General features: G+C 33.4%; 1 protein-coding gene across 2 annotated transcripts; it reads right to left on the reverse strand.

Annotated features, from left to right (window-relative positions):
• Positions 1-27,758, reverse strand: LOC111708402 (protein Hook homolog). Of its 2 annotated transcripts, none has more exons than XM_023481767.1 (15): positions 27,688-27,758; positions 19,819-19,961; positions 16,059-16,148; positions 14,636-14,686; positions 14,408-14,482; positions 13,778-13,835; positions 13,526-13,600; positions 8,070-8,331; positions 6,986-7,025; positions 6,509-6,889; positions 5,828-5,967; positions 4,887-4,971; positions 3,492-3,745; positions 2,014-2,296; positions 1-582 (listed from the first exon to the last, which is right to left on the reverse strand). In XM_023481767.1, the coding sequence occupies exons 2-15, from the start codon at positions 19,959-19,961 to the stop codon at positions 438-440; spliced, it is 2,082 nt and encodes a 693-aa protein (XP_023337535.1). In that variant the 5' UTR covers positions 27,688-27,758; the 3' UTR covers positions 1-437. The 2 variants fall into 2 exon arrangements, with proteins under 2 accessions (XP_023337535.1, XP_023337534.1); XM_023481766.1 differs by having other exon boundaries at positions 6,509-6,892.
• Between the last annotated feature and the right edge of the window lie 161 nt (positions 27,759-27,919).

A 27,919-nucleotide genomic window follows, 5' to 3' on the forward strand; every position in this document is an offset into this window, starting at 1 on the left:
TTTCATCTTTTATTTTTTTATCCTAAAATTACATTTTTTTAAGTAGAGCGCCGATACATTATTAAAATATTTCTACTTTTGTTATATTATTGCATCTATTCTAAAACTGTTAATCATGTAAAGTAAAATCTAAACTTAAATGTACTCCAAATAAAGAATTGTGTACAGCAGACTTCATTGGAATACACTCCAGCATATTCTCTGCTGTACAGCTACATGTACAGTGTACAGGAGAAATCTACATTGGTATACACTCCAGCATATTCTCTGCCTGTACAGCTACATGTACAGTGTACAGTAGAACTCTACATTAGTATACACTCCAGTGTATTCTCTGCTGTGCAGCTACATGTACAGTATACTGTAGAACCCTAAATTGGTATACACTCCAGGATGTTTTCTGCTGTACACCTAGATGTACAGTGTACAGGAGAACTCTACATTGGTATACACTCCAGCATATTTTCTGCCTGTACAGCTTGGTGTACAGCTCCGAAGGCTGCAGTCAGCAACATTACGTTCTTTAATCTTTTAGATAGTTCTCCTTGTCTTCCCTTAATCTCAAGCTCCCCTTCTAGTTCTCTAAATTATACAAATATAAATAAAAGACCACTGAGTATCGTTGTGAATCTCGCATTCCCGCTTTGCGTGGAGGATCAAATGCAATTACTCTTACACTCCCTCTAAGAAAGACGACTTTGATTCCACTTTGAGTTGGCTACAGTGAAAACCAGAAAACTCAAGAATAGGAAAACGACTTTTTAGACTCAATTTATGATTTTAAATAGTTCAATGAACATAAAGAACAGCGACTGTGCATAGTAAACCGACCCATTTATGAATAAGTTGATTTTTAAGATAGGAGTAAAACTATTTGTTTAAAACAACATCAAATACAGATAAGATTGCTTAAATGTTGTCATCCTATTACTTATTAAACTTGATTAAAATTAATCCCTAGATTCATTTGGCGTACATTCCCGTTTTGCTTGATTTTGTCTGTATGTGTACTGTGTACCAGGGGCGTAGAGGGGGGCGGGGGGGCCGCGCCCCCCGCCCCCCTCTACGCGTGCCCCCCCTGAGAGGCTGAGGGGGGGCACCCATGGGGGAGGCTATTTTAATATTACATCTGCTTGCATTTCCCTTCCTCAGGTCAGGCACAGGGGTGTACCTAGGGGGGGTAGTAGTCCTCTTGCCCCCCCTGGGAGTTCCAAAAATAAAAATTAAAAGGAAACTACGTTTAGAAAGTAACACCTGACAATGACAAAGACTAAGGATTTGTCTATATTCACTGTTAATTCAAGGAGAGAAAAGTTTTAGCCTTCTAAAGAGAATACTTCATTACACAAGATGTACTATGACGGAGAGCAGACTTAACGATCTTGCACTAATAGCGCTTTACACCCTATATAAGGCTGTCTGAGCTCTCTACTGAAAAAAATCATTGAAATGTTTGTGCAAGCAAATCCCAGAAAATTGTAGCTTAAAAGAGTTGGTGAATATGTAGATGGAGTAAATTCTATCTAAAAATTTCAGAAGAAATTTCGTTTATTAGTAAAAATATAATTTTTAATGATGCTGTGATTATTGATTTAGTTAGCTGTGATGGAGTTAAGTGATAAATTTAAAAAGTCAAAAAGTTAGTTTTTCAAGCAAAGGAATAATTTTTAGACTCTAAGGTTAGTAGCATCCAAAAATGTAGTCTTTTTATGGTGAACAAAACAAGTCCAGGTGGGAGGGGGGGGGCAAAAAAAATTTTAAAAAAGTATTAATATTTTTTCAAAAAAGGGGTTTTTAAGGGGGGGGGGCACAATGTTGCCAAGGGGGGGGACCAAAATTTTTTTTTTGCGCGCTTACGCGCGCAAATTGTGACCCCCCCCCTAAATAAAAGCCCTCGTACGCCCCTGCTGTGTACAGTGTACAGCTTTCTTTAGTAGGTTCACAGTCGGTCCGGCGCGGTGCTTGAAATAAACCGCAGTTTTCAGTGATAAGCAAAATAAGTAACAACATTACCTAACTCTCCGCCTTGCAATATCTGCCTCTGTCCACCCTGCCTTAACCTCCGCCAGTATCTGCTCTTCTCTGTCCTCCATAACCCCGACCAGGTCGACCAGCCTCTCAGCCTCTCTCTCCAGGTCAAGATATCTACTTGGATCAAACTTTACAACCTCTCCATCCTTCATACTCCTTTCTTCATCCTTCATTATCATATCTCCGTCCTGCATATTCTCTACTCCGTCCCGTCTACTGTTCTCCGATCTATCCTCCCTGTTATGCCAATTATTCAACTTGTCATCTAAACAAAAATAAAAAATTGTTTTAAAAGTCGTCTTCCATATTATTACCACAGTTAGGATCATGTTTTAAAATACGGTGAAATTACGTGACGTGAGTAAATCTGTCCGTCCCAAAACAACTAACGGGAGACATCTAGCGGACAAACACTATTTAGTGCGGAGACATATTTAGTACGTCTTTAATACGCCCGTTAAGTTGGGAAGATTCGGGCTCTATAAACCAGACTTCAGGGCAAGGTTGTTATTTTACACTCTCGATGCTTAGGAGACGACATTTCCAGTACATTGGAGCGCATCGAGAGTAAGCAACCTTATTATACAACCTTGCTCCAGTGACCCTAGGATTAGTTCTTTTAGAAGCAAACTCCTGTGGATCCATTACGAACGGTCTATGCTAGAAATTATAACTTCCATGGTTGAATATTTAATAATTTCCAAAGTTTATGATCTAATTCATTTACAAGTTCTATTGTTCCACAATATCCATATATATGGTAAGACCAATAAAATTCTGGAAAAGGAAAACAACATGTAAGCACTCTTATATACAGGGTTACCCACAATTAGTATGAGACTTAATAACCAAAGTGAATAAATACTAAAGTGGAACAGACTAAGGAAACGACGACAGGTTGGGCCATAAGGACAGTAAAATGTCTAAAATTCACTTCTGAAATCTTAATTTACGTTAATTTATATTTAAGTTAAATACGAATTCTAAGTCTGTGTTTGTAAACAAAGGGAGTCCAGTTTCTGTTGTACTGTACACTCCGTATACAGACCAATTTATATATATATACATATTTCTAAATACTTGGGACATAAAATGTCGTCATCCAACTATGAGTTTGGTCCACTTTAGTATTTAATCACTTTGCTTAATAACGACCTAAAGCGCTTTAATTATAAACAAACTGAGGACCGAATTATGTATATAACAGTCATATCTAAAGTCTCATCTTTTTTGTATAACCTTGTATATACTTGATGTTGGTTTATAGGCTAGCAAATAGTTTTCCACTTTTCACAATTACTGTTCATCAATACAATCAATATTTGATTTCAACAGTTGTCTTTCTATTCCACAGTTTTATTGTTCTAAATGTACTCTGGGTTTGCTACTGACCTAGTGTATCCTGTAGAGCAGGGATATTACTGACCTAGTGTATCCTGTAGAGCAGGGATATTACTGACCTAGTGTATCCTGTAGAGCAGGGATAAAGAACGGAAAGATATCTCTCCGTGAAGTTGAGAAGAGAGAACCTCTCGGAGTACAGGCTCGGGATCCCAGCGGAGTACATATACTAGATCCTAGTCCAGAACTACACTCTGATATCGGAGAATCAAGATCATGTTCAAACCTGGCTCCGGAGTCAAATTCGTACCTAACTCCGGAGTCAAACTTGATAGACAGCTGTCGTGGTCCATCCTGGAGACTTAATTTCATCCTAGAATATAGCATTTCCGTTAGAAATGGGAATGGTTGCAAGAAAAAATATAAGGGAAAAAAACCATAGAGAATAGAATATATATTAGAGGGGAATTTACTGGAAAAAAGTGTAAAACGGCTATTTTGTTGTACTGTTTTCCATTCTGCAGGTGTACTTCACATATTTGTGCTATATAACCTTTTGGGCCCTGGAACGTCATTTTATAGAAAATCTAAAATTAATACCATCACCGAATTTTAAAAATACTGTATTAGTGTACTCTACTGCATATAATTTGTGAACATTTACATGATTTGTACACTTTGAACTCCCTTTCAGGCTGAAAGGGACGGAAAAAATTTATACCGAGAGACTGTCTAAATTCCCCTCTAATATATATTCTATTCTCTATGGAAAAAAAAATAAAAAGATGATCGTTTTAAAACTTGGCAAAGTGTATCAGAAGCAAATATTTAAGATAAAATTTGTTACAATTTTTTTAAAACTTCTCAGATTTATGTGGAACCTTTTAAAAGGCCAAAAATATGAAGAAAAAAAACCAAATGATTACCCATCATACAAACGTTAGTTAACCATCTTCAAAGACATAAAACGTGGGTCCAACATTTTTCAGAAGAACGTGATAATAATTTATTTAATAATAAAATAATTTTGTAGTAGTTCTTGATGGATATACAGTCGTCGTCGCAGGTATCAATACAATGAAGACGACTTCGATTTCAATTTTGATTTATATCAAGCTGTTAACCAGCATAGATACTCTAAGACATGGAAACAAAGAGAAGCTGTCAATCAAAAAGCTTTTCTTTCATTACTTGTAAACTTGATTTTAGAAAAAAGCTTGTTAACAATCAAAACTTTAAAAAAGGGGTCGTCTTCATTGTATTGATATAACCGCCAATAGTGAAGATGGTTCAATCCCGGGATATAATTTAATGAATTGAAGAGAGGTCGTTGAACTACCTATCGCCGGTTCAACTATCTCTTCAGTGCTTACTGGTTAAAATCTTGAATCACCAATTTAAAGTTAATTTAAGAGATACGCGGTTAAACCATCTCTACATAGTTCAACTACTTCTCGCAGGTCATCAACTCCGATCCCTGTATAGTGAATAATGTACAGACTGACAATAATTACCTAAGCCCGTCTTCTAAGTTTTCTATCCGTTGTCTCAAAGCATCATTTTCACTCATAATCTTCACATTCTTCTTCAGTAGGCTCCCTGGGGTTAAATAATCAGGGTTAAAGGGACTGTAATCATAATTTCAAGTGACCCTCCACAAACAAATCATTATGCTCAATTTACAACGACGCCATAATCTGATCCAAAATGTGGAAAAAAGTGTTTAATTCTGATACTTTTTTCATTGTTTCTTAAAAGCAAGAATTGTTCAGAGAAAACGCAAATGAAAAAAAACAGTTCATAGAAACAAAAAATGGATATTCATTATTCATACTCGATCAGACAGAGCTTTTAAGGGTATACTTATAAATTTTGCATTATCTTCTTTGCGTGGAGGGTTACTTGAAAATACGCTTACAGGCCCTTATATTTTCTTTTATGTAAAAAATGAAAAGTGTTTTAAATACAGTTAAACCCTAAATATAGAATACATCGCGCCCAATCGGAAAAATTTATTAAATGTTTTCTAAATCTCCTGATAATGGAATGCCGCAAATATTTTTTTTGATTAAATATCTAAATGGAGCTCTTAAAAGATGTCCTCACAGTCCTAGCATATTTCATGGCTATTTATTTATTTTTAGAAAAAAAGAGACAAAAAAATTCGTATTCGGGGAAAAATATCACTTTCAGCAATGAAATTTTTATATTGTTGTAGTAACCTACATATATCCCCTTTTTAAGCTTCGAGCAGCTTCCTCTGTAGATTAATGCTGAATTAGAGCTTGAAAAAATATACGACAGCTTCAGTACATTCAGTACGGTTACTGAGATTTAGGGATACTTACTTCTAGTTATAAGATTCGAAGTGGCAAAACCCATTAAAAAATGTTCAAGGCGACATTTGATAAATTCTCCCGATGTATTCTATATTTAGGGTTCAACTGAATAGTACCTAAAGTTTCCTTGAGTTCATTGACCTCTTCAGACCTATCCCTGGTCGAGCTGAGGTCAAGTCGGAGGTTGTTGACCTCTGCTTGAAGAATCTCGATTGTACTCAATAGTTCCTGGATCCTAGCACTTGATTTCACAAACCTACATAGATTTAGATCAGAATAATTACTAACACGATCTTAAAATCTAAATATATCAGATCGAGATCTCAAGATCAAGATCAAGATCAAGATCAAGATCAAGATCAAGATCAAGATCAAGATCAAGATCAAGATCAAGATCAAGATCAAGATCAAGATCAAGATCGATCAAGATCAAGATCAAGATCAAGATCAAGATCAAGATCAAGATCAAGATCAAGATCAAGATAAAATTCTCAAGATCAAGATCAAGATCAAGATCAAGATCAAGATCAAGATCAAGATCAAGATCAAGATCAAGATCAAGATCAATATCAAATTCTCAAGATCAAGATCAAGATCAAGTTCAAGATCAAGATCAAGATCAAGATCAAGATCAAGATCAAGATCAAGATCAAGATCAAGATCAAGATCAAGATCAAGATCAAGCTCTCAAGATCAAGTTCTCAAGATCAAGATCAAGATCAAGATCAAGATCAAGATCAAGATCAAGATCAAGATCAAGACCATTATAAAAAATTAAATAAAAAATATAAAATTACCTTTTACTGGCAATTCCCTTAGCACTTTTCATCTTTGTAACCTGGATTTCCAGATCTAAGATTATCCTATCCTTGGCAATCATTTCCTTCAAAGCTTTCTCAAGATTGTCCACTGCTGCAGCAGCTGCTGATTTGGCATGCATAGCAGCTGTTTTAGCAGCTTTTTCTGCAGCTTCGTTAGCTGCTATTTGGTTGTTAATTTTTTCATATTCCTCAGTTGATATGTTGACACATCGTGACAAATCATGCTGATCAATCCTTGCATAGGTCTCAACCTGGTTGGCAGGTTTATCAAGATCAACCTTGTTTTCAGTTTCATCATTGATATCCTCCTCTCCTTCCTCCCAGCATTCAGCATCAACATCAATTATCTCAGATGTTCTGCTAAAAAATTAATTATTTTAAAAAATTCCATCAAACAAAATTTAATAACGCATTTAAAAATATGTTTTCTTGAATAAAAATGATTTTAGTAACCTTAATGTATTTATAGGATCCGTTTTCAATTCTTTCACACCTGAAAAAAAGCTAAATAGAAAAAGCAAAACCGATTACATTTCATTTCATGTTTTTTTTCTTTAACTTGAAGTTTTGATGTGAGAATATGACATTTAAATATTAATATTCAAATTTGATATTTCCTTGTTGGGATATATTTTCTATGTTGTACTCATTTTAACGTCAAAATATCAGCATGCATTGTACATTCTTTGTTGTAGGTCTGTCTGTTAAAAATGCATGTGCCTGACTCCGGCATGAAAAGCTTTAATGGGACTGTGCTCGGAATTTTGAGTGACTCCCCCTCTAGTTCTCAACGAAGCCTTAAATGAATTTTCTGCTGGAAAAACACGGATAACTAGAGATGTGCACGTTCTACTATTTTCATCTCGTTCGTTCATCGTTTGTCAATAACCCATTTCGTTATTTTTTTCAATTGTTCAAAAAAATTTATTTCGTTTATTCTCAAAATTATTGTTAATCTTCCATCCATTCCATTTGTTTTCTCACTGAACGATCGTTCAGTAAAACAATATTATTTTCAAATTCGTTTGAACAATTATTTATCGTTTTTTTCGTTCGTTATTTTAAAGCAATACTTTTTCACTTCTTTGAACGATCCATTAAGTTCGTCCATCATTCGTTTTTTTCTATACGTTACCTTTTCGTTATATAAAAAATAACTATACCCATCACTATGGATAACTCCTTTATCCTTAATCAAACCGAAGCTTTAAAAGAACCGTTGTGAATTCGACATTCCATTATTTATATAGAAGTTCATTTGAAACTACGTCAATAACCTACATTCCCTAAAAAAGAAAAGACGAAAAATCAGGAAGTGTTAAAAAAAATCCAATGTAATGAACATCTGTGTAATTTTAGAATAAAATAACTTTAGAGCATAATCTGACTTTTTGACTTGGTCTTTTCTCCTCCATTTTGTCTGTTTAACCTTTGATTGAGGAGATCATATGCTAGTTAAGTATAAAGGTTGCAAAATAATGAAAAATTTTGTGTTGATTCTCTAAATCTGTATCTTCTCTGTGCTGTTTGATCTAACCTAGAGTTTTGAACCCAGCAGGATACCCAGCATTCTTTATTCTTCCAGATCTCTCACGCTTCAGCTTACGCAATGCGTCAACTCGTGGATGCGGGAGATTGCTTTGTGTCCAACCATCTTGTTTTTTTTGGGTTGTTGTTTGGCAGCCATTTTCTGAAAATTGTTTCCCGCCATTTTCTACTAATTGTTTCGCGCATTTTGGGATTTTGACAGATTTGGTTTCTACAGTTTCTCCGCATTCCTTCTCCCTCAACTGTAGGTCCTAGAGGAGAGATATAAGTTATATATTTTCTGTAAAATGTTATTTTTAAAAAAATGTATTGATATTTGACATCTCATTGTATATACGTTTCTGAATACGTATTATTTATGTAGATTATAGTACTCAACTCATAATATCGATCATGTACATATAGCATTTACACACTTATAAAATTTGAATAAAATTATCATCTAGTGTATATTTAAAAGTAATTTGATACGAATCAAGATTGCACGAATTGCATCAAAGTAAAACTGCATATTCGTTAAATAATGGTTGAAAAGGGAGGTATTCAAACTATTCAAATTGTTTCAAACAGTTGGTTGACTTGTAGCATAAACGCTAATCCAAACCGTTCGTTGTGGCACGCTAATTTAAACAGCTGATTGTAGTATGTTAATCTAAACATTTGGTTGGATTGTATACACGCTAATCCAAACAATTTTTAATGGCACCTTAATCCAAACAGTTATCTGTAGCACGGTAATCCAAACAGTTATCTGTATAATCCAAACAGTTATCTGTAGCACGGTAATCCAAACAGTTATCTGTATAGCACGGTAATACAAACAGTTATCTGTATATCACGGTGATCCAAACAGTTATCGGTATCACGGTAATCTATAACCAGTTCACGCTAATCCAAACAGTTTATACCAAATAATCATTGATTTGACTGAATTTGATAAATGATAGTCCAAGCGCAAGTGATAAATATGATAGCAGCGCATGCATATGTTCTAACAATAATAAAGTTAAGCGTGGGTGGGCTGGGTGAGGAGGGGGTATTACAATTTACAATGCATGATAATTCATAATTTGGCGGATAAATTATCATAAAAGTTAATATTTGAATTTATTGTAGGAGCCAAGTTGAAGATTGCTAATCAAACATGTGTCATGAAACCTATATACACAACCTATAGTACACATATCCTACAACTTAAAGGGAATGTAAACGTAAATTCAAATGACCCTCCATGCAAATTGAATAGATGGCAATGCCCGATTTACAACGGTACCCTTAAAAGCTTTGTCTAGTCAAGTATAAAACATATCAATGTTTTTGTTTCTTTAAACACTTAATTTTCATTTTCGGTTTCTCTGCGAAAGTGACTTGTGCTTCTCTTATCGTAAGAAGCAATGGAGAAACTTACATAATTAAACACTTTTAAATTCAGAAAAACGACGGTATCTTCCACATTTGTTATCAGATTAAGATTTCAAGATGCAAATCGGGAATTGCTATCAAATAGAGGGTCACTTTTAACTACACTTACAGCCCCTTTAAAGGGATTGCTGACATATTTAAAGATAGGGAAGAATAAGGTGAGCTTGTGGATACTATTATATTTACGAATTACTGTAGTGTATCTTATGATTCCAGTAAAAATCAGTACTAATTATAAGTCTCTAAAAGGAAAATTTTATCACTGAATAATGTTACCGTTATAGATTGAAAATTTGTTAAAATACAGAAATAAAGTATTGAAGAAGAATGAATGATATCTTTTTCTTTAAAGAAATGTCACAGTGAACTAGGCAGAGGAAGAATGTTAAATTTATGGGAAATTACTGAAACGACTTTATGACCTCTACAGCTTCTCTAATTTTTAATTTACGCATAAGTGTGAGAAACGCAAATTTATCCCGAGCTGAACACGTTAGAATGGTGGATATCGAGATTAATGCTTGATCCACTCTTTTTCTTAATATCGAGACTAACCTAATTTTATACTTGTATCCTGAAAAGTGTATAAAATTCAACCAATCAGAGTCGGGTATCAGAAGCCGGTAAATTTGAAATTTTGCGCGCCATTTAGGATTAATATACAGAAACGAGAGGGACTCTCTAATTTTGAAAAACCATTTTTTGATTTTTCTCTTCTATACCTTAGAAAGAACAGTTTAAGAAGAAAATCAAAAGTGTGTCCATTGGATACTCAGATTAAGTAATCGGGATTAAGGATATCTCATTTTCAGCTCAGTTCCATAGAAGAAATACAAAACCTTTTTGTTCTTCTAAATACCTCTTAAATAAAAATAGTTATGGTTAAAGGGAGTGTTTGCGAAAGATGAAAGGGGGTATAGGCTTAATGCGCTTTTGATCGCTACTAATCTTACTTCTATCCGTTGCGTCTATAAGGAGAAAATTGTTAAAAACGACTAATACCAAAGAACGTAGTGTCCATACAAATTCAGAAAGATGCAACATTCATTTTGGATCGTAAACAAATCAATTTAATTCCAAACAAATCATTTAGATATTACAAACAATAGTCATCGATTATTTTTCGACGCATTCGTAAATAGTTGATATTTCATAATATTTTGTATTTTTCATGATCTGAGAGTTACTTTTGAAAACATTTATTCCTGTTTCGAGGATTTTTGAAAATGAAGACGACATTTTCATATTTTCCGGGAATGTTCGAATATCCAGCACCAGCGAAAATTATTTTTTAAAAAACAAAATCAAAAATATTATGAAATATTAACTATATACGAATGCGTCGAAAAATAATCGATGACTATTGGTTATAATATCTGAATGATTTGTTTGGAATTAAATTTATTATTTTATGATCCGAGTTGAATGTTGCAACTTTCCGAATTAATAACGTAAAAGATTTCAAATATAGAGCATTTACTTTAGTTTAGCGAGATTTATTTATAAATTTAGGAGGTGTATACTGTATAGAGTAGGTGCGTAAGTCGTGTATGAAGGAATTGTAATATTATTATGCAATGCATATAGAATATATTAAATTATACGCATATATACGCACTTTAATAGGTAAACTTAGATGCTTTGATTAAAATCATGCAAATACAGGGAGACCCAAAAAGGATGAGACTTCAGAGACTTTCTTTCTTTGCTGGCTCCCCGCAGCTTAACAATTTCATAATCTTGACCAAATCATTAAATAAACCATTAGAGACAGCTTACCAAAAATTATATATCTAAATGGTAATATCTAAAGTATTTAAAGAGTTGAAGGTCGTCATTAAAGTATAAAAAATCATTACTTGGAGGTTCAAACTTTTGATAAGATTTACATTATTTCGTTAAATATTGATTTTGAACAAGATGCGGGGAAAGGGGTGAAAACCAATTAAATAGAAAATTAGAAACCCTTTCTGCACAAATAGTACCATTTTCTTTGCTTAAAGGGACTGTAAGCATAGGTTTAAGTGACCCTCCATGCTAAGATAGCAATGCCTGATTTACAACAGTACCCTTGAAACCTTAATCTGAATTAAAAACGTGAAAGAAAACGTTATTTTTCTGACTGAAAGAGCGTTTATTTCTGTGAATTTCTCTATTATTTCTAATAAGCAAGAAATGAACAAGTCCATTTTGCGGAGAAACCACAAATAAAATAAACAGTTTAAGTAAACAAAAACATGCATATCTAATTCATACTTGATCCGATAAAGTTTTTGAGAACGGACATTGCCATCTTTGCATAGAGGGTCACCTGAAATTAAGAGTACAGTCCCTTTAATTTTCTTAACAATCTCTTTAAGAGAGACAATGAGTTACGACCTCATTAAAGGATTAAAAGATCATTATACATTAATATTAAACAAGACAATGAAGCTTGATCTCAGTTTATAATTAAATACAGGGTGATGTAGAGGATATGAAATCCCCGAAAGAGGATTATAAAATCCGCAAATAAGTAGCGGTGGATTCTTGAAGCAGAGAAGACCTACTCATCTTCCTCTCCTTTTATACACTCGTTATTTATCATGTATTTAGATCGAGTAGCAATAATTGTACTTCCGAAGGAGGGGGGGAAGGCCAGCCACAACAATTTCTCGTTCGAGCCACATTCTCCTCATTTTATCGTCCGAGCCACCTCGAAATCGTCGTCCTTCGCTTATAATGTGTTTTTAAGTTTCTTATTCTTGAATATAAGGTTATCTTTAAAAAATCAGGCCACGTTAGGGCATAAAATATGGATAGACTAAAGTATTGCAATGATTACATCATGTTGAAATCTTCAAAGCCTTGAGAATGATCTCAAACTTTATTTAGATAAAACTTAAATCTCTTCTGCCTTCGTAAGCACCTTCGTGGTACAAAATATATAGCTACATATTTTGCATACCTCTGCCTATAATTTTCCCCATGGAACCACCCGAAAAAATTCATGATTTTCGCTATAATCAAAAAAAAGATTAAAGCTATAAACTTGGAATTTTTTGCGGCATTCCACACCTACATAATTTGAAAATGCGCGTGAAAAAGGGGCATGTTTTCCAGGACATTCCACTCAAAAAATTTAATTCTATGAAAGTATTGGTTTCGATTTACAAAAATTTAATTTTTCGTTTAAGCTCTAACGTGACCTGATTCTTAGAAAATTGTTTTATCTTGAAGAATTGAACACTTTAAAAAGAAGGACGAGGATTTCGAGGTGGCTCGGACGAGAAAATGAGAAGAATGTGGCTCGGACTAGAAATTGTTGTGGCTGGTCTTCCTCCCCTCTCTGAAGTGAACCATTATAATTAAATACAGGGTGAACCATTATAATTAAATACAGGGTAAACCATTATAATTAAATACAGGGTGAACCATTATAATTAAATACAGGGTGAACCATTATAATTAAATACAGGGTGAACCAATTTAATTAAATGCAGGGTGAACCATTATAATTAAATACAGGGTAAACCATTATAATTAAATACAGGGTGAACCAATATAATTAAATGCAGGGTGAACCATTATAATTAAATACAGGGTGAACTATTATAATTAAATGCAAGGTGAACTATTATAATTAAATACAGGGTAAACCAATATAATTAAATACAGGGTAAACCATTATAATTAAATACAGGGTGAACCATTATAAATAAATACAGGGTGAACCAATATAATTAAATGCAGGGTGAAATATTATTATTAAATCTTCAAAAATTAACTAAATTGGAGTATTTTTTAAAAGTTGTAAAACCTAACCCTTTGAAATGGTATTATACGCAACAAGTGGCCGTTAGATGGCAATCAAAAAACCTTTCATGGAACTGTAGCATGGCGTGCTGGAACACTATAGGCCTGAAAAGCCTATCCAGGTAGAGCATAGAGCAGTCTGGTTAGTCTGTGAATTTTACTTTTAGATTGTTGTACACTGTACAGTTTATTTACTTGCAGTACATCCATCTAAAGATCAAATATTACCTTTAGATTGTTGTACAGTTTGTTTACTTGCAGTACACCCATCTCAAGATCAAGGCTACGTAATATCAGCAGAACCTGCAGTGATAACACAACTTCAAGATACTGTCGTTCTTCGCTTACAGACTAAGCTAGTAAATTTTTTAAACTTTTTTTTAATTACGCCCTGTACACAGAAGTAAGAAGACGACAATTGTTTATTCTGATTAAATAAAAGTTTTAAAAACTAATTTGATTTATAAAAATAATATAAACCTCTGCTTTGTCATCAGGTTGAAGACCCATTATGTTTTCAACATGTCGCAACCTATTCCTGATAAATAGATAATTAAAATTCATAAATGTAAAATATTGAATGATGAATAATTGGAATATAGGGAACTGTATGTAGGCGTAGTTGCAAAGATGGCAATACCCGATTTACAACGGTACCATTGAAAGCCTGTCTGATCAAGTATGAATTATATATCCATGTATTGTTTATTTATTCTGAGCTGAAAACTTTAGAATGGGATATCCTTAATCCCGATCTGTTAATTAATCTGGAGATTAATAACATGAGGAGAATAAGCATTATTTAATCTTGCGATTAAGAAAAAGAGAGGATCAAGCATTAATACCGATATCCACCATTCAAAAGTTCCCAGCTCTGTTTTTTTTATCCTTTGTGGTTTTTCGGCAAAAATGACTTCCACTTTTCTTGCTTCAGAGAAATAATGGAGAAATTCACAGAAATAAAACCTTTTCTAGTCAGAAATAAGTTATCTACCACATTTTTGATCAGATTAAGGCCTGAAGGGTACCAATGTAAATCGGGCATTGCTAACTTTGCTTGGAAAGTCACTTCAAAATACACACACAGTCTCTTTAAGTTTTTGATGGAACCTGCAGGTAACAGCACATCCAAGAATTAATGAAAGAAGTTTAATAATTTCATTCTTGTCTCCATCCCTAGCAATCCTAAATATTCACAATACAGATAAATATCAGAAAATTAAGATTATATAAGAAATTGAAGTTTTCAACATTACCACCTTACCATAAAAATTAAATGGATTTCAAGTTTTTTTTATATTATTGAACATATTTTTGTAGCGTACATCGTAAACTGACCTGAATATATCAGGTATTCGTGCGTCATTGATTTGTACACCAAGATATTGCCTGAATGAATAAACTGGTCATTATATTTTAGAGAAGAAGACGACATAACATTGTGGTAATAATTATGGGATATGTCAGATTTACAAATGTGTCCTGCAGTGTCCGAATTTAATGAATTTAAGCCGCATCTCAAATCCCCAAAAACCGGTTTCAATTGATCGCCGGCTTAAATATTGAAAAATTGAATACAATTTTAAGTGGATACAACCATATTTAAGCCGCGGCTTATATTTATGCCGCGGCTCTAATTCTTTAAATTCGGCCTCTGATCGATAATAACGGAGATAGCGGAGATGCATAATACGGATGATTAATGCCTAAAAAAGTTTATTTTTTAATTTTCATCGTAAATATGAAATGTTGTATCAAAAAGAGTGGATCGAAGTTTCAGAAATAAAATTGACAATTTTTGGAATCTGGATTTCTATGTCGCAGAGTAAAATAGGATCTAACAAATAAATTGTCGTAATATATGACTGTGATCTTGCCAGGCTACATTTGTTGCATTAAACGTGGTAGGTCGACTGTACACTGTAGATGTTTTAACGGATCGGATCATGCAGGTTTTAGAGTGGTGTGATACTGTGATATCTAAGTGAAGTATATTCGTTGGACAGTAATATAAAACGTATATTCCATAAATAATTGTAAATGAGACAGATATGTGGTTTGACTACGCCTTTTGGCCTTTATATGCAGATACAGGGTTACCCACAAAGAATAAGACTTCAGAGACGACTGTACAGAATTCATATTGTCTGTTTATTATGCACTTCGTTCTGTCAAAGTTGACAAGTTATAAAATAAACCATATGAAGACTACATTCAAGGCAGAAGTCTCAACATAAATTAATATGAACTTGGAATCGTCATATTGTAAGTGTTTCAACTCGTCTTTCCAGTGTCATTCATTGTGGGCAATCCTGTAGTGTATGGTCGTCGTCATATATATCAATACAATGAAGACGACGTTCGATTTCTGTTATGGTTTCTATCAAACTTTCAAATAGCATGGGTACACGTAAACATGGAAACAAAGAGAATATGTCAATTTACAGCTTCTCATTGTTTACTTGTAAATTTGTAATTAAAAAAAGAATTTGGTTGAAATCAAAATTTAAACAGTAGAGTCGTTTTAAACGTTGATCAGTGATCGTTCATTTTTAACGAGTTACTTAACAATTCTTCCCGTTCGTGAGCAGAATTTTCTGTTAATTTTAAAAACTGTCACTTCGCAAACGGAACCTTACCTTTAGGTTTTCAATTATTACTTTTTGAATAACATTATTTTTGGAACCTTCCGTTAACGAAATATTCCGATAATTCTCATTAATTTCCTTTCGTTTACTAAACTTTTCCCAGTTTCCATTACCTGAAATAGCTCTGTAGACTGATGAGAATTCGTCTAATGTTGACCTTCATAAACAGCCAGGATACTGACCCCCTCGACCCCAGCCGAGATCTAAACAATTGCAAGTGTTTATTTAAGAAGGTGTTTATAGTTTTTAAAAGGGATTCCTCATAATCTAAATTTCTTGAGTGATTGTATAAAAATATAAGAAAAGAGAAGATTAAAAGATTTTGCATCTACAATGTGCATTTTTAACGGACAAATCAATGAAAAGTGAAAAAAAATCAATTCTGTGTATCATTTATGTCAGATGTATCATATAAACTTCACTAGCTGGAGATTATTCGTTTGGCGTACCGTACTGGGTTGCCTTACATAGTCTGTAATTGGACTGTACAGCCTTCTCTGGCTGGTTAAATGTCAGCCCGGTACTTGAAATGAGTGTACAGTGGTACGTAGACAATTTGGAATTACATAAAATTAAAAATTTTCCAATCGGTTACGAAAAAACCGCAAGAAAAAGATCATGTATAAAAATAAATTATAACAAACTAGAAAATGTAAAAAGAAAAAGATCACATATAAAGAATGAGATTATAACGAACTAGAAAATGTAAAAAGAAAAAGATCACATATAGATAGATAGATATATATTTAAGTTTCACAATTTTTACATTATAATTTAGCCAGGGCCTCTCTAACCATTGTTGGTTGTTTTGAATGAGAGGCCATTCTGCAGCGATACATCCATGTTCAATTTAAATAAAACCAATTAAAACAAAAACAATTTAAAACAAAAGGAAAAGGAGGAAAATGAAAAGTAGTAGATAGAGGAAAGGTATTGAAGACTAGAGAGAAAAAGAAGAAGAATGGATCGTGGGGGGGGAGGGGCCCAGCACACAAAGTTTATAATGTTTATGTTTTATTTTTTTTTGTTATAATAACAGGGGAAAGGGGATAGAATCAAGATTTAGCAAGAAAAGCAATTTCGATTCATAAAACGAAAATAATTATATTCTTCAAGAAAACTTTTTTTAAGAGTTGTTTTAAAACTTGCTAGGGTGCCTAATGATTTTATTTCCAATGGAATAGAGTTCCAGGTCATTGGAAGAAAAACCGTAGGAAAACTTTCTAGATATTTATTGTGAACTAATTCTAATTTATAACTTTTTGTTCTGTTTGGTTCTGCTAACGCTAAAAAAATTCCATTAAAAGATAATGGAAGTTTGCCATTCATATATTTAAACATAAAAACAGCAGAATTAAATTTGATCATGTCTTTTATTTTTAGAATTTCAAGTTTCAGAATTAAAGAATGAGATTATAACGAACTAGAAAATGTAAAAAGAAAAGATCATGTATAAAGATTATAACGAACTATAGAAAATGTAAAAAGAAAAATATTATATATAAAGAATAAGATTATAACGAACTATAGAAAATGTAATAAGAAAAAGATCATGTTAAGATTATAACGAACAAATAGAAAATGTAAAAAGAAAAAGATCATATATAAAGAATAAGATTATAAAGAACTAGAAAATGTAAAAAGAAAAAGATCATAAAGAATAAGACTATAACGAACTAGAAAATGTAAAAATGAAAAAGTTAAATGGGATTCGAATTTAAGATAGTTTCTAATTCATGGATAATGGGATCTGCGAGGAGGAACACATTACAATGGTTTAAGATAAGTCAAAAAAGAAGAATTTAAAGTAAGAAAGTTAAAGAAATAAAAAAATATTGTTTCTTTGAAATCAGGTCAAAAGTGCGAATAATCAGGACGTAGGTTGACAATAAAATTTGCACATGCACTTGACATCATCATATACTCGCTTCAATTCGCATAAAATTTGCAAACCCATATCACGCGTTCACACGATGTTTCCCACAATTATTCTTTACAAAAGGAAGTAAAATTTCACCATGAACTAAACTCTATAATTTACAGGGGTTCCCAAAAAACATAGATGGCACATTTTTATCAAAACAAATTAACTTTTTTTTATAAAAAATGACGAAAACTTTATTATTTAGTCAATTTCGGTTCTTTCAATATCTAAAATTTTTCCAACATTTTTCTTTCTTTTAAAAAGAACTGTAGCTTCTGCAATCTGTGTCTAAAGAGTGGCATATCTGATTCACAACGGTACCTTTTAAACTTTTGTAGTTTGTCTGGGCACAAATGGTTGATTTCCTTGTTTTTCCATTTGAAAATCGATAATTTTAAATTGCGGTAATCTGAAAAAAGTGACAATTCTGGATTTTTACAACAAAGGAAATATGATAAAGAGACAATTTTACACTTTCCAATTTGTCTTGTAACGGTATAAAATGAGGATCACTTGAAAATACGTTGACAGGCCCTTAAAATACAAATAATTTCCGATAGCCGGCCAAACGGCTGGACCAAATGGGCTGAAATTTTTTGTGGACACTAATGGGTAGCCTGTGGGTGACAAAGCCTAAAAAATCGAATTTTTTTATTTCAATTTTTTTTTAACATTTTTTTTCCACGGGCAACGCCGGGCACTTAAGCTGTCCTAAGATATGAAACAAGAGATTCATGTTTATGTTCCCTGTGGCCGGCCAAACGGCTGAACCAAATGGGCTGAAATTTTTTGTGAATACTCTTGTTTAGCCTGGGGGTGACATAGTCAAATAAAAGTTAGATTTTGTTCAACATTTTTTTTTCATGGGCTTCGCCGGGCCTTTCAGGCTTTCAGAAACGAAAATTGTTTCTTCAGTTACTAATACCCCTACTGCACAGTTTTTTTTGAGACACCCGGTATATTTGTGGGGAGACCCAAGGGAATGTTCCTAGCTTGGGTTTGAGATTCTAAGTTGAGAGGGTCCACCTTTACATGAAAAAATAGCTAAAATCGTAATTTACGAAGAATCGCGGGTAAACTGTGGAAGTGACTATGTATAAGAGTACCATGGGCAACGCTGGGTTCTCAAACTAGTCTTATATTTATATATTTTTATATTCTTTGGGTTAAGATTAAGTAGTATGGAATAGAAGGGAGATATAACTGACGCGGCCCGCCCTACCATATAATTTTACATGCTTTGCAGACGGTAATTCATTTGAATAAGAATTATTTGTTTGATGTAACCGCGTATTCAATAACCTATTCTGAATATTTCTTATACAAATGAAGTACCCGTCTGCAAAGCATGTATAATCATATGGTAGGGCGGGCCGCGTCAGTTGTATCTCCCATCTATTTCAGACTCCTAGGTTAAGATCAATCTATGCACCAAGACTCCATTCAATATAATCATTCATACTTAAATCTTTGTTCATTTTAAAGATTAGGATGACTTAGCCAAAAAAGGGTAGTAAAAAGAAAAACCAGTTGGATGAACAGAGAAGGGGGATACAGACCCACAAAGGATGAACCTTCAAAGGCGACAGTATGGAATTTCCTAATGTGAGAAAATCCAATATGCTTGAAAAGGGATTGTCAGAGTAATTTCAAGAGAGCTACCATTAAATGAGGTACCCTATTTAAAAAATCTGAATAACGTTATTTTTGATAATTTTCCCAAATATACAAACGCCATATCTCCATTATTTATACTTGATGCTCCGGTAAAGATAAAAGAATACTATTTTATTGTAAATGTTTAGTGCAACCCTTTATGAAAATTCAATTTAAAGTACTCTTTAAGACATTTAAGATTTAAAAAGAAGAATGAGAAAGATATTCGAAAAAAATAAGAATTCGAAGATATGAATTTTGAAAAGAAATTCAGATTATGATGAAGGCTGCACCTAAGAGATTGAAATCTATCTGGGAGAATGTTTCCAAGAGCTCTCGAGAGAAGGTGACCATCTCTAAGCTTATCCAGAGCAACCTTCTCCAACCCAACCTTCTCTCCAGGTCCCAGAATATACAAGGAGATCCAGGCCTCCATCTAAACAATAATAATAATAATAATAATAATAATAACAACAACAATAATATTAAAAATAAATATAATAATTATATAGACAATGGTTATAACGAAAATAGAAAAAGTTAATGACAAAAATAGAAACAGAATAGTACTGAAATTATAAACAACAAAATAATGCTTAATACATAATAAGGATACGGCGCACAAATGATAGTTCCGAACTAATATTGTTGCGTGTTACGCAAATAACTGTTAAAACAAATAGATAGATAAATAGATAAATAAATAAATAAATTGCGTGAATCTGATAAAATGTATATTTCTCTATTGTTCATGTAATCATTATTTAAAGGGGTGAATAATAACCCTAGATTAGATATATTTCTGGGTTTTATGAATTATAAATGATAGAATGATATTAACACCATGTGCGCAAAATGTAGCAAGGAGAGGATTATGAAGGGTTTGATGGGACTCCTGTATTATGTATCCTATGAAGGGTTTGATGGGACTCCTGTATAATGTATCCTATAAAGGGTTTGATGGGACTCCTGTTTAATGTATCATATAAAGGGTTTGATGGTACTCCTGTATTATGTATCCTATAAAAGGTTTGATGGGACTCCTGTATAATGTATCCTATAAAGGGTTTGATGGTACTCCTGTATAATGTATCCTATAAAAGGTTTAATGGTATTCATGTATCCTATGAAGGGTTTGATGGTACTCCTGTATCATGTCTCCTATGAAGGGTAGGATGGGTAACATTTATTATGTATCCTATGAATGGTAGGATGGAACTCATGTATCATGTATCGTATGAAGGGTAGGATGGGACTCCTGTATCATGTATCGTATGAAGGGTAGGATGGGACTCCTGTATCATGTCTCCTATGAAAGGTAGGATGGGTAACATTTATTATGTATCCTATGAAGGGTAGGATGGGACTCCTGTATCTTGCATCGTATGAAGGGTAAGATGGGACTCCTTTATCATGTATCGTATGAAGGGTAGGATGGGACTCCTGTATCATGTCTCCTATGAAGGGTAGGATGGGTAACATTTATTATGTATCCTATGAAGGGTAGGATGGGACTCCTGTATCATGTATCGTATGAAGGGTAGGATGGGACTCCTGTATCATGCATAACCTACTCAGTAGGATTAAGAAGGGTTTGATGGGACCAGGAAGAATAAAATTGGTTACATCCTTCCTCCAAGTACCAAGTAGAGAAGGAAACTTATAAAGGAATAAATTGAGAATCGTTGGTTTACTTTCTATTTGATAAGTTAAGCATTTAAATTGAAAATAATTGTTTTTTTTAGTAGTAAAAAGTTGGTTATAGGTTAACCCTGTTATAAAACCAATCACTATTTGAAAAAGGGGGCTGACATATGACGTTTTTGAATCGGCGGTTAAATTTTAGATGATTGCATTTAGGTTTATTATTAAAAAATAGTAACTGAACACTACAGTAACGAAACCTGGTTTTGATAATCTGTAATATTTTAAGTTTCCGTGTTAATGTTGAGTACTGAGCAGAGTACAGTTAGATGACAACGAGGTTTAATATTGATAGAACAGGGTGAACCTGGCTAACCAAAAATACAAAGAAAATCGAACACTTTATACTTTTTGTAAGAAACCGCCCATGTTGAATTTTTTTCGAAGTCGATTGGGGGAAAAAAGTAAATCAACATGGGTTGAAACTCCTTTTTTTTACACCCTGTTTGTTACTGTGATTAATTACGTTGGTTTCTGGTGTAACCAAAGTTAAACTGAGTAGAATGTGAACACAATATAAACACGAACAATGGGTCATTTTTTACAAAGCGATCTTTTTTAGAAATGAAGTGAATATAACAAGGCCTGGACCAAATACAGTACTTTTTGCAAGGTTATTCACAAAGGATGATACTTCAGAGACGACTGTTCAGGATTTATTTTTATATTTTTAGTTCCCTGCTAATGTAAACTTGTTTCACTGATTGCAGTCATATCATCTGGTAGTATATCATTAAAAAACTATATTTAAGGTTGGCGTTAAAGTTTCCTCTTTTATATGCAACCCTTTTTATACGTTGGCAATCTACATCGTATATCCTCGATGTAACCCTTTATATACGTTGGCAATCTACATCGTATATCCTCGATGTAACCCTTTATATACGTTGGCAATCTACATAATATATCCTCGATGTAACCCTTTATATACGTTGGCAATCTTCATCATATATCCTCGATGATCGTGTCTTGAACATGAAGAGGAAAAACTGATTTGCAAATTTGCAACGCCTGCATGTCAGCTGTAAAGGCTAGGTGCATGCAGAGCTGGAACCAAATTAAGAATGGTTCTCCAAAGGGTTCTGTTTTGAGTCTGTATTTATCTTTCAATATATCCAGCCAACATGGATGAACGCTAAACTCATGGAAGAACTCGCAAAACTTTAAACATATGGAGGCCTTTTTAAAATGCAGTGTTACCAGAAAAAGAATAAGACTTCAGAGACGACTGTACGGAATTCATTTAGTCTTTTTTGTTACATTCATGGTTCCCTCCAGTTGTATACACTTGTTTCTTTCACTTTCAATTCATTAAGTATGCATTTCAAATAAGAAAGCCAAATTCAACCTTCAGCTCAGTGTGCTTGAGTATCAGGTCTTCATTAAAGCCTCATTCTTTGTGGGTAACCCTGTATATATACCAACATTAAAGTGGAAGGTGGAAATGAGGGGGAGGGGATATATATATAATATAATACAGTGAAACCCTTAATACAGAATACATCGGAAGAATTTATCAAATGTCGTCTTGGCAATTTTTCAATGAGTTTTATACTATATTACGTAAATTTCAGTATTTGCGAAAATAAATAAATAGCCATGAATATGCGGGAACAGTTTTAAAGAGTTCCATATAATCATTTAATTAAAAAACTAAATATCTGCAACATTCCATTATCAGAAAGTGAAGAATACGACATTTGATGAATTCTTTCGATGTATTCTTTATTAAGGGTTTCACTGTATGTTAAATGTTGGTAGAATTCGAAGAGATTTGAGCCGGAGTAACCTATTAAACATATGGTGTCCATCTTTATAATCTCGTTTATAAATTTACCCCTAGAAACCAACTGTCCGGCATCCACAAAGCTAAAAAGATTTGAAAATAAAAATATCTTATTTTAAACCCTATTTATTTGACAAGATTTAACAGTTTTTATTAAACTTAAATCGTTGTGTCTTGAAGACTTCTTTAATTTCTAATATATCTTGATATAGAGCTTTCCACGTTTTTAAATTTTTCATCAATACATATATATACTTTGCTTATCTGTCTGTTTATATGTTTGTGTCCAATAAACGTCAAAAAGGCTGTATATATGAGTGAATAAATTTATTATATATAGATATATATATATATATATAAGGGATAAGAAATCTACGGACTTCCTGTAACTGTGAGAGTTAGGCTATAAGGCTACTCTTGTTCCTATAGTAGGGCTCAGGGCAATTTCCGTTTCTCTTGTAATTAATCAAAGGGATATACTACAACATGTTTATATCATTACACACTTTCTCTGGATATCAGGTTTCAAGGGAAGTGGGGTATAAGGATACAATGATATTAGGATACAAGGATGTCAGGATACAAGGATATCAGGATAAAAGGATATCAGAATACAAGGATATCAGGATACAAGGATATTAGGATAAAAGGATATAAGGATACAAGGATATCAGGATACAAGGAAACTAGGATATAAGGATAACATGATATTAGGATACAAGGATACTAGGATATAAGGAAACAATTATATTAGGAGACAATGATATTAGGAGACAATGATATCAGGATACAAGGATATCAGGATACAAGGATATCAGGATACAAGGATATCAGGATACAAGGATATCAGGATACAATGATATTAGGAGACAATGATATCAGGATACAAGGATATCAGAATACAAGGATATCAGGATACAAGGATATCAGGATACAAGGATATCAGGATTCAAGCTGGAAACTAGGATATAAGGATTAGATGATATTAGGATACAAGCTGGAAACTAGGATATAAGGATTAGATGATATTAGGATACAAGGAAACTAGAAAATAAGGATACAATGATATTAGGATACAAGGAAACTATGATATAAGGTATACATTGATGTTAGGATACGCGGAAATTACCAAGAAATATAATAATAAGCGCTTAAAAAAAATAATCAGGTTTCGCCCCCCCCCCCCCACTCTCACAAAAGTGCTAGTTGTGCTACTGATTACGAGAGTGTAAGAATAACAGAATAAAAGGATCCATGAAATAAATCCAATCTATTTCCTAGTTTTCAATTTTAATGATTACACAGATATTTGTATTTAATTGTTCAACTTTAACCCTCAGCTATAGATGATATACCCCTCTTCCCGTCTCTCGTCTTACTTTCCATTATCTACCCTTCCTGTTTTACTTTCCCTTTTCTACTTCTTCCAGTCCCGTCTTACTTTCTCAGTCTACCCCTTCATGTCCCGTCTTACTTTCCCTTTCTACCACAGTAACCCCTTCCTGTCCCGTCCTACTTTCCCTTAATTACCCCTCCCGTCCCATTTTACTTTCCCTTTCTATCCCTTCCCGTCCTGTCTTACTTTCTCCTTCTACCCTTTCCCGTTTCTTTATACTTTCTCTCTTCTGCCCTTTCCTGTCTTCTCTTCTTTGTTTACAATTTCTCCCCAGGCTTTCTTTTTCTTCAATCTAATTTTCTTTGGATTAAATTATCAAAACGGTAACTATGTAATTATATATATGCTAGGCTTTTAGGGCGCTTCGCGACCTCTTTCCTGTAAATAAGTTTAGCTTTTTATTCTTGCTCTGAAAGTCGGCCATTTTAAATCATTTTCGAATTTTGGCGGATTTTCTTTTCGAATTGGTGAATTTTCAAAAAAGAAATTTTAACTATTCTTCAGGATTTTTTTCTTCAATTTTGATGTTCCATAAACCTTCCCTGGGGTCATGTGAGATCCCACGCTAAATTTGGGCCCGGTCGGTTTAACTGTTTTGACGTTTACAAACACCCAGACAAGTAAAGTGTATATATAGATATTATATAATCTTACAGAAAAAATTAAATGCTTTGTAATATATATATATAAGTCAATATCCAATTTTCCTTCTCCTAAAAACCAAAAAATCTTCCTAGTATTAAAAAAAATCCTCCAATTGCCTACCCCCCTCCCCCTCTAACCCCCCCAAAAAAACCAAACCACCCACCATCCTACAGCCAAACTTTAAATAAAATATATTGAACATGGGTTTGATTGGTGAACAATGAACAATAAAGTCAATCAAGAAATCACGGTTTCGTGATCTTTTTATAAACATGTGTAGCGCTATTTTTATCCAGACACCCTGTACAAGCATAAAATTGTTGCGTTTCCTTTGTCATAGTTAGAGTAAAACCTGTGGGCCTGCAGTTAACACGTTGAATTCTCAAAAATACTAAATTACACCGCTATTAAAGAACCAGGTAACCTGAACTTTTAATCCTTAACGAGCCAGTGTCCAAATTTAATGAATTTAAGCGGCGTCTCAAATCCCCCAAAACCGGTTTCAATTGAGCGCCGGCTTAAATATTGCAAAATTGAATACAACTTTAAGTGAATTGAGCCCCGGCTAAAATTTAAGCCACGGCTCAAATTCTTTAAATTCGGCCTCGGATAGTTTAAAATAGTTTTAGTTACCCTCCATGCAAAGATTGCAACGCCCGATTCACAACACTACCGTTAAAATCCTTGTTTGAACAATCATGCAGAAGATGCTGTCGTTTTTCAAGGTGTTTAATCAGATAGTTCCTTAATGTTTTCATGTAGTAGAAATGCGCAAGTCACTTTTGTAGAGAAAAAAATATTGAAAGTTATAAACACTAATATAAAATTCATAATTGATCAGACAAAGCTTTAAAGTGTAACATTGAGAATCGTGAATTGTCATATTACCATGGAGGCCCACTTGAAATTATGTTTACAGTTCCTTTAAGTTTATTCCATTTAAAAGTATTCTAGGGTGAAAACATGTTTCTTGAGCTGGCTGCAAGTTTTATTTTCCTACTCTCTACACACCAAGTTTTAATCCTTGGACAGCTGATCGAAGTAGAGGTATCTTCGTCTTTGATTCCTGATGCAATATATATGTCCTGTGATCTGGACCAGGGAGAATGGGTTTGCGATGAAATAACGACTCCAGAGTATGAAAACAAGACGTATCGCTACTATTGTGGAAACAGTTTCGTTGAATTCTACAAGTCTGTTATTCAACAACATTGTGAATTTACCCCAACTCAAGCGGAATCTGTTCTTGGTTTATGGAAATGTCCGACCATTAGGATTAATAATTTTTTCAAACACAACTGCTACCTATATAAACCATTTGTATTGGGGGCAGAGCCTTTAACTATGACTAGTGCAGCTTCAGGAAGTGTTCTTTTAACCACTGAATTCTCAACAAAATGTCCGATTGAAAAACTTTGTTTTAACCAAAGATTAAAAGCATGTTGTTCTTTGGTGAAAATTGGTCGACAGTGGAGGTGTCCGAAATTCTGCTTTCAAACAAGAAAATCGTAAAGCAACAGATGAGTCAGAACTTTTGTGTTGTAAATCTTGGGATCAATCATTGATCTCAAGGATTATGGAATAGACGCGGCCCGCCCTACCATATGATTATACATCAGGGAGTAAGGAATAGAAGGGAGATACAACTGACGCGGTTCGCCCTACCATATGATTATACATGCTTTGCGACGGTACTCCATTTAAATAAGAAATATTGTATACGTGGTAATTGTACATCAGACAAATATTTCTTATACAAATGGAGTACCCGTCTGCAAAGCATTTATAATCATCATGGCAGGGCGGGTCGCGTCATTTGTATCTCCATTCTATTCCATACTCCTTGATTGATCTCCAGCTCATTCAATTACTCTGCGACATCCAGTGATAGTCATACCAATGAGAGATAACTTTAATTGAAGGATCAAGCATATATCCTCTAATTTTAAAAGTGTCCACAATGGATATCGAGATCCACATTAACGATACTCCGCACAAAAGTTCTGACCTGAGTTTAAATTCAAATTATAAATTTTTTATTATAAATACTGTAGAATATATTATCTATAGTTAGTTCAAATAATTTATGTTTTAAGTTTTAAGTTTTAAGTTTTAAGTTTTATGTTTTGAGTTTTAAGTTTTAAGTTTTAAGAAAACATGTTGTGTAATGCATATAACCGTTCATAAATATTTTAGATGAAAGAAAACCAAACATAAAGGTACAATAACAAGCAAAGAATTATGTACAGGGTTATCCACATCGCATGAGACTTTAATGACTATCTGGAATTCTTTTATTTTTCAGGATCAAATGATAAATCTCGGGTTTATGCATTCGATAAAATCGTAGACGGAACTAGTTGAAGATGATAATATTACAAGAAAATTAAAACAAAAATAAATATACATATTTAAAAAAGATGCATGTTTAAAACATATATCCTAGCAAAGAAAAATGTAAATTTAAAAGTTCTTTAACAGCAATAAAATAAAAAAAATAAAAAGTTTTACGTCACTGAGTTTTTATATAAAAGTTTTTAAAGAGATACATACTCTACTTTCTGATTAAAAGGTTGAAATCTTTATGCGTACGGTATTTCTTCGTCATAACCCAAAAATTCAGAAATTTACCTTTATATCAGATTTGATCAACTTTTTCTACATTTTTTCTATTGTTATAAGAACATTTATTAAGACCTTATGTTTTTAAGAAAAAGGGTCCAATAAACTTTAAACATTTTAAAAGTGCACATAACGTGAAGTTTTTAACGATTATTTCTTAACATCAAATGATAAGTGTAACACATAGAACGGTTTGTGAGAATATTTAAACTCTTTATTCGTAAGTCTGTAAAAGATTGAA

The sequence above is a fragment of the Eurytemora carolleeae genome, unplaced genomic scaffold (assembly GCF_000591075.1).
Source record: "Eurytemora carolleeae unplaced genomic scaffold, Eaff_2.0 scaffold20, whole genome shotgun sequence".
Taxonomy (NCBI): Eukaryota; Metazoa; Arthropoda; class Copepoda; order Calanoida; family Temoridae; genus Eurytemora; species Eurytemora carolleeae.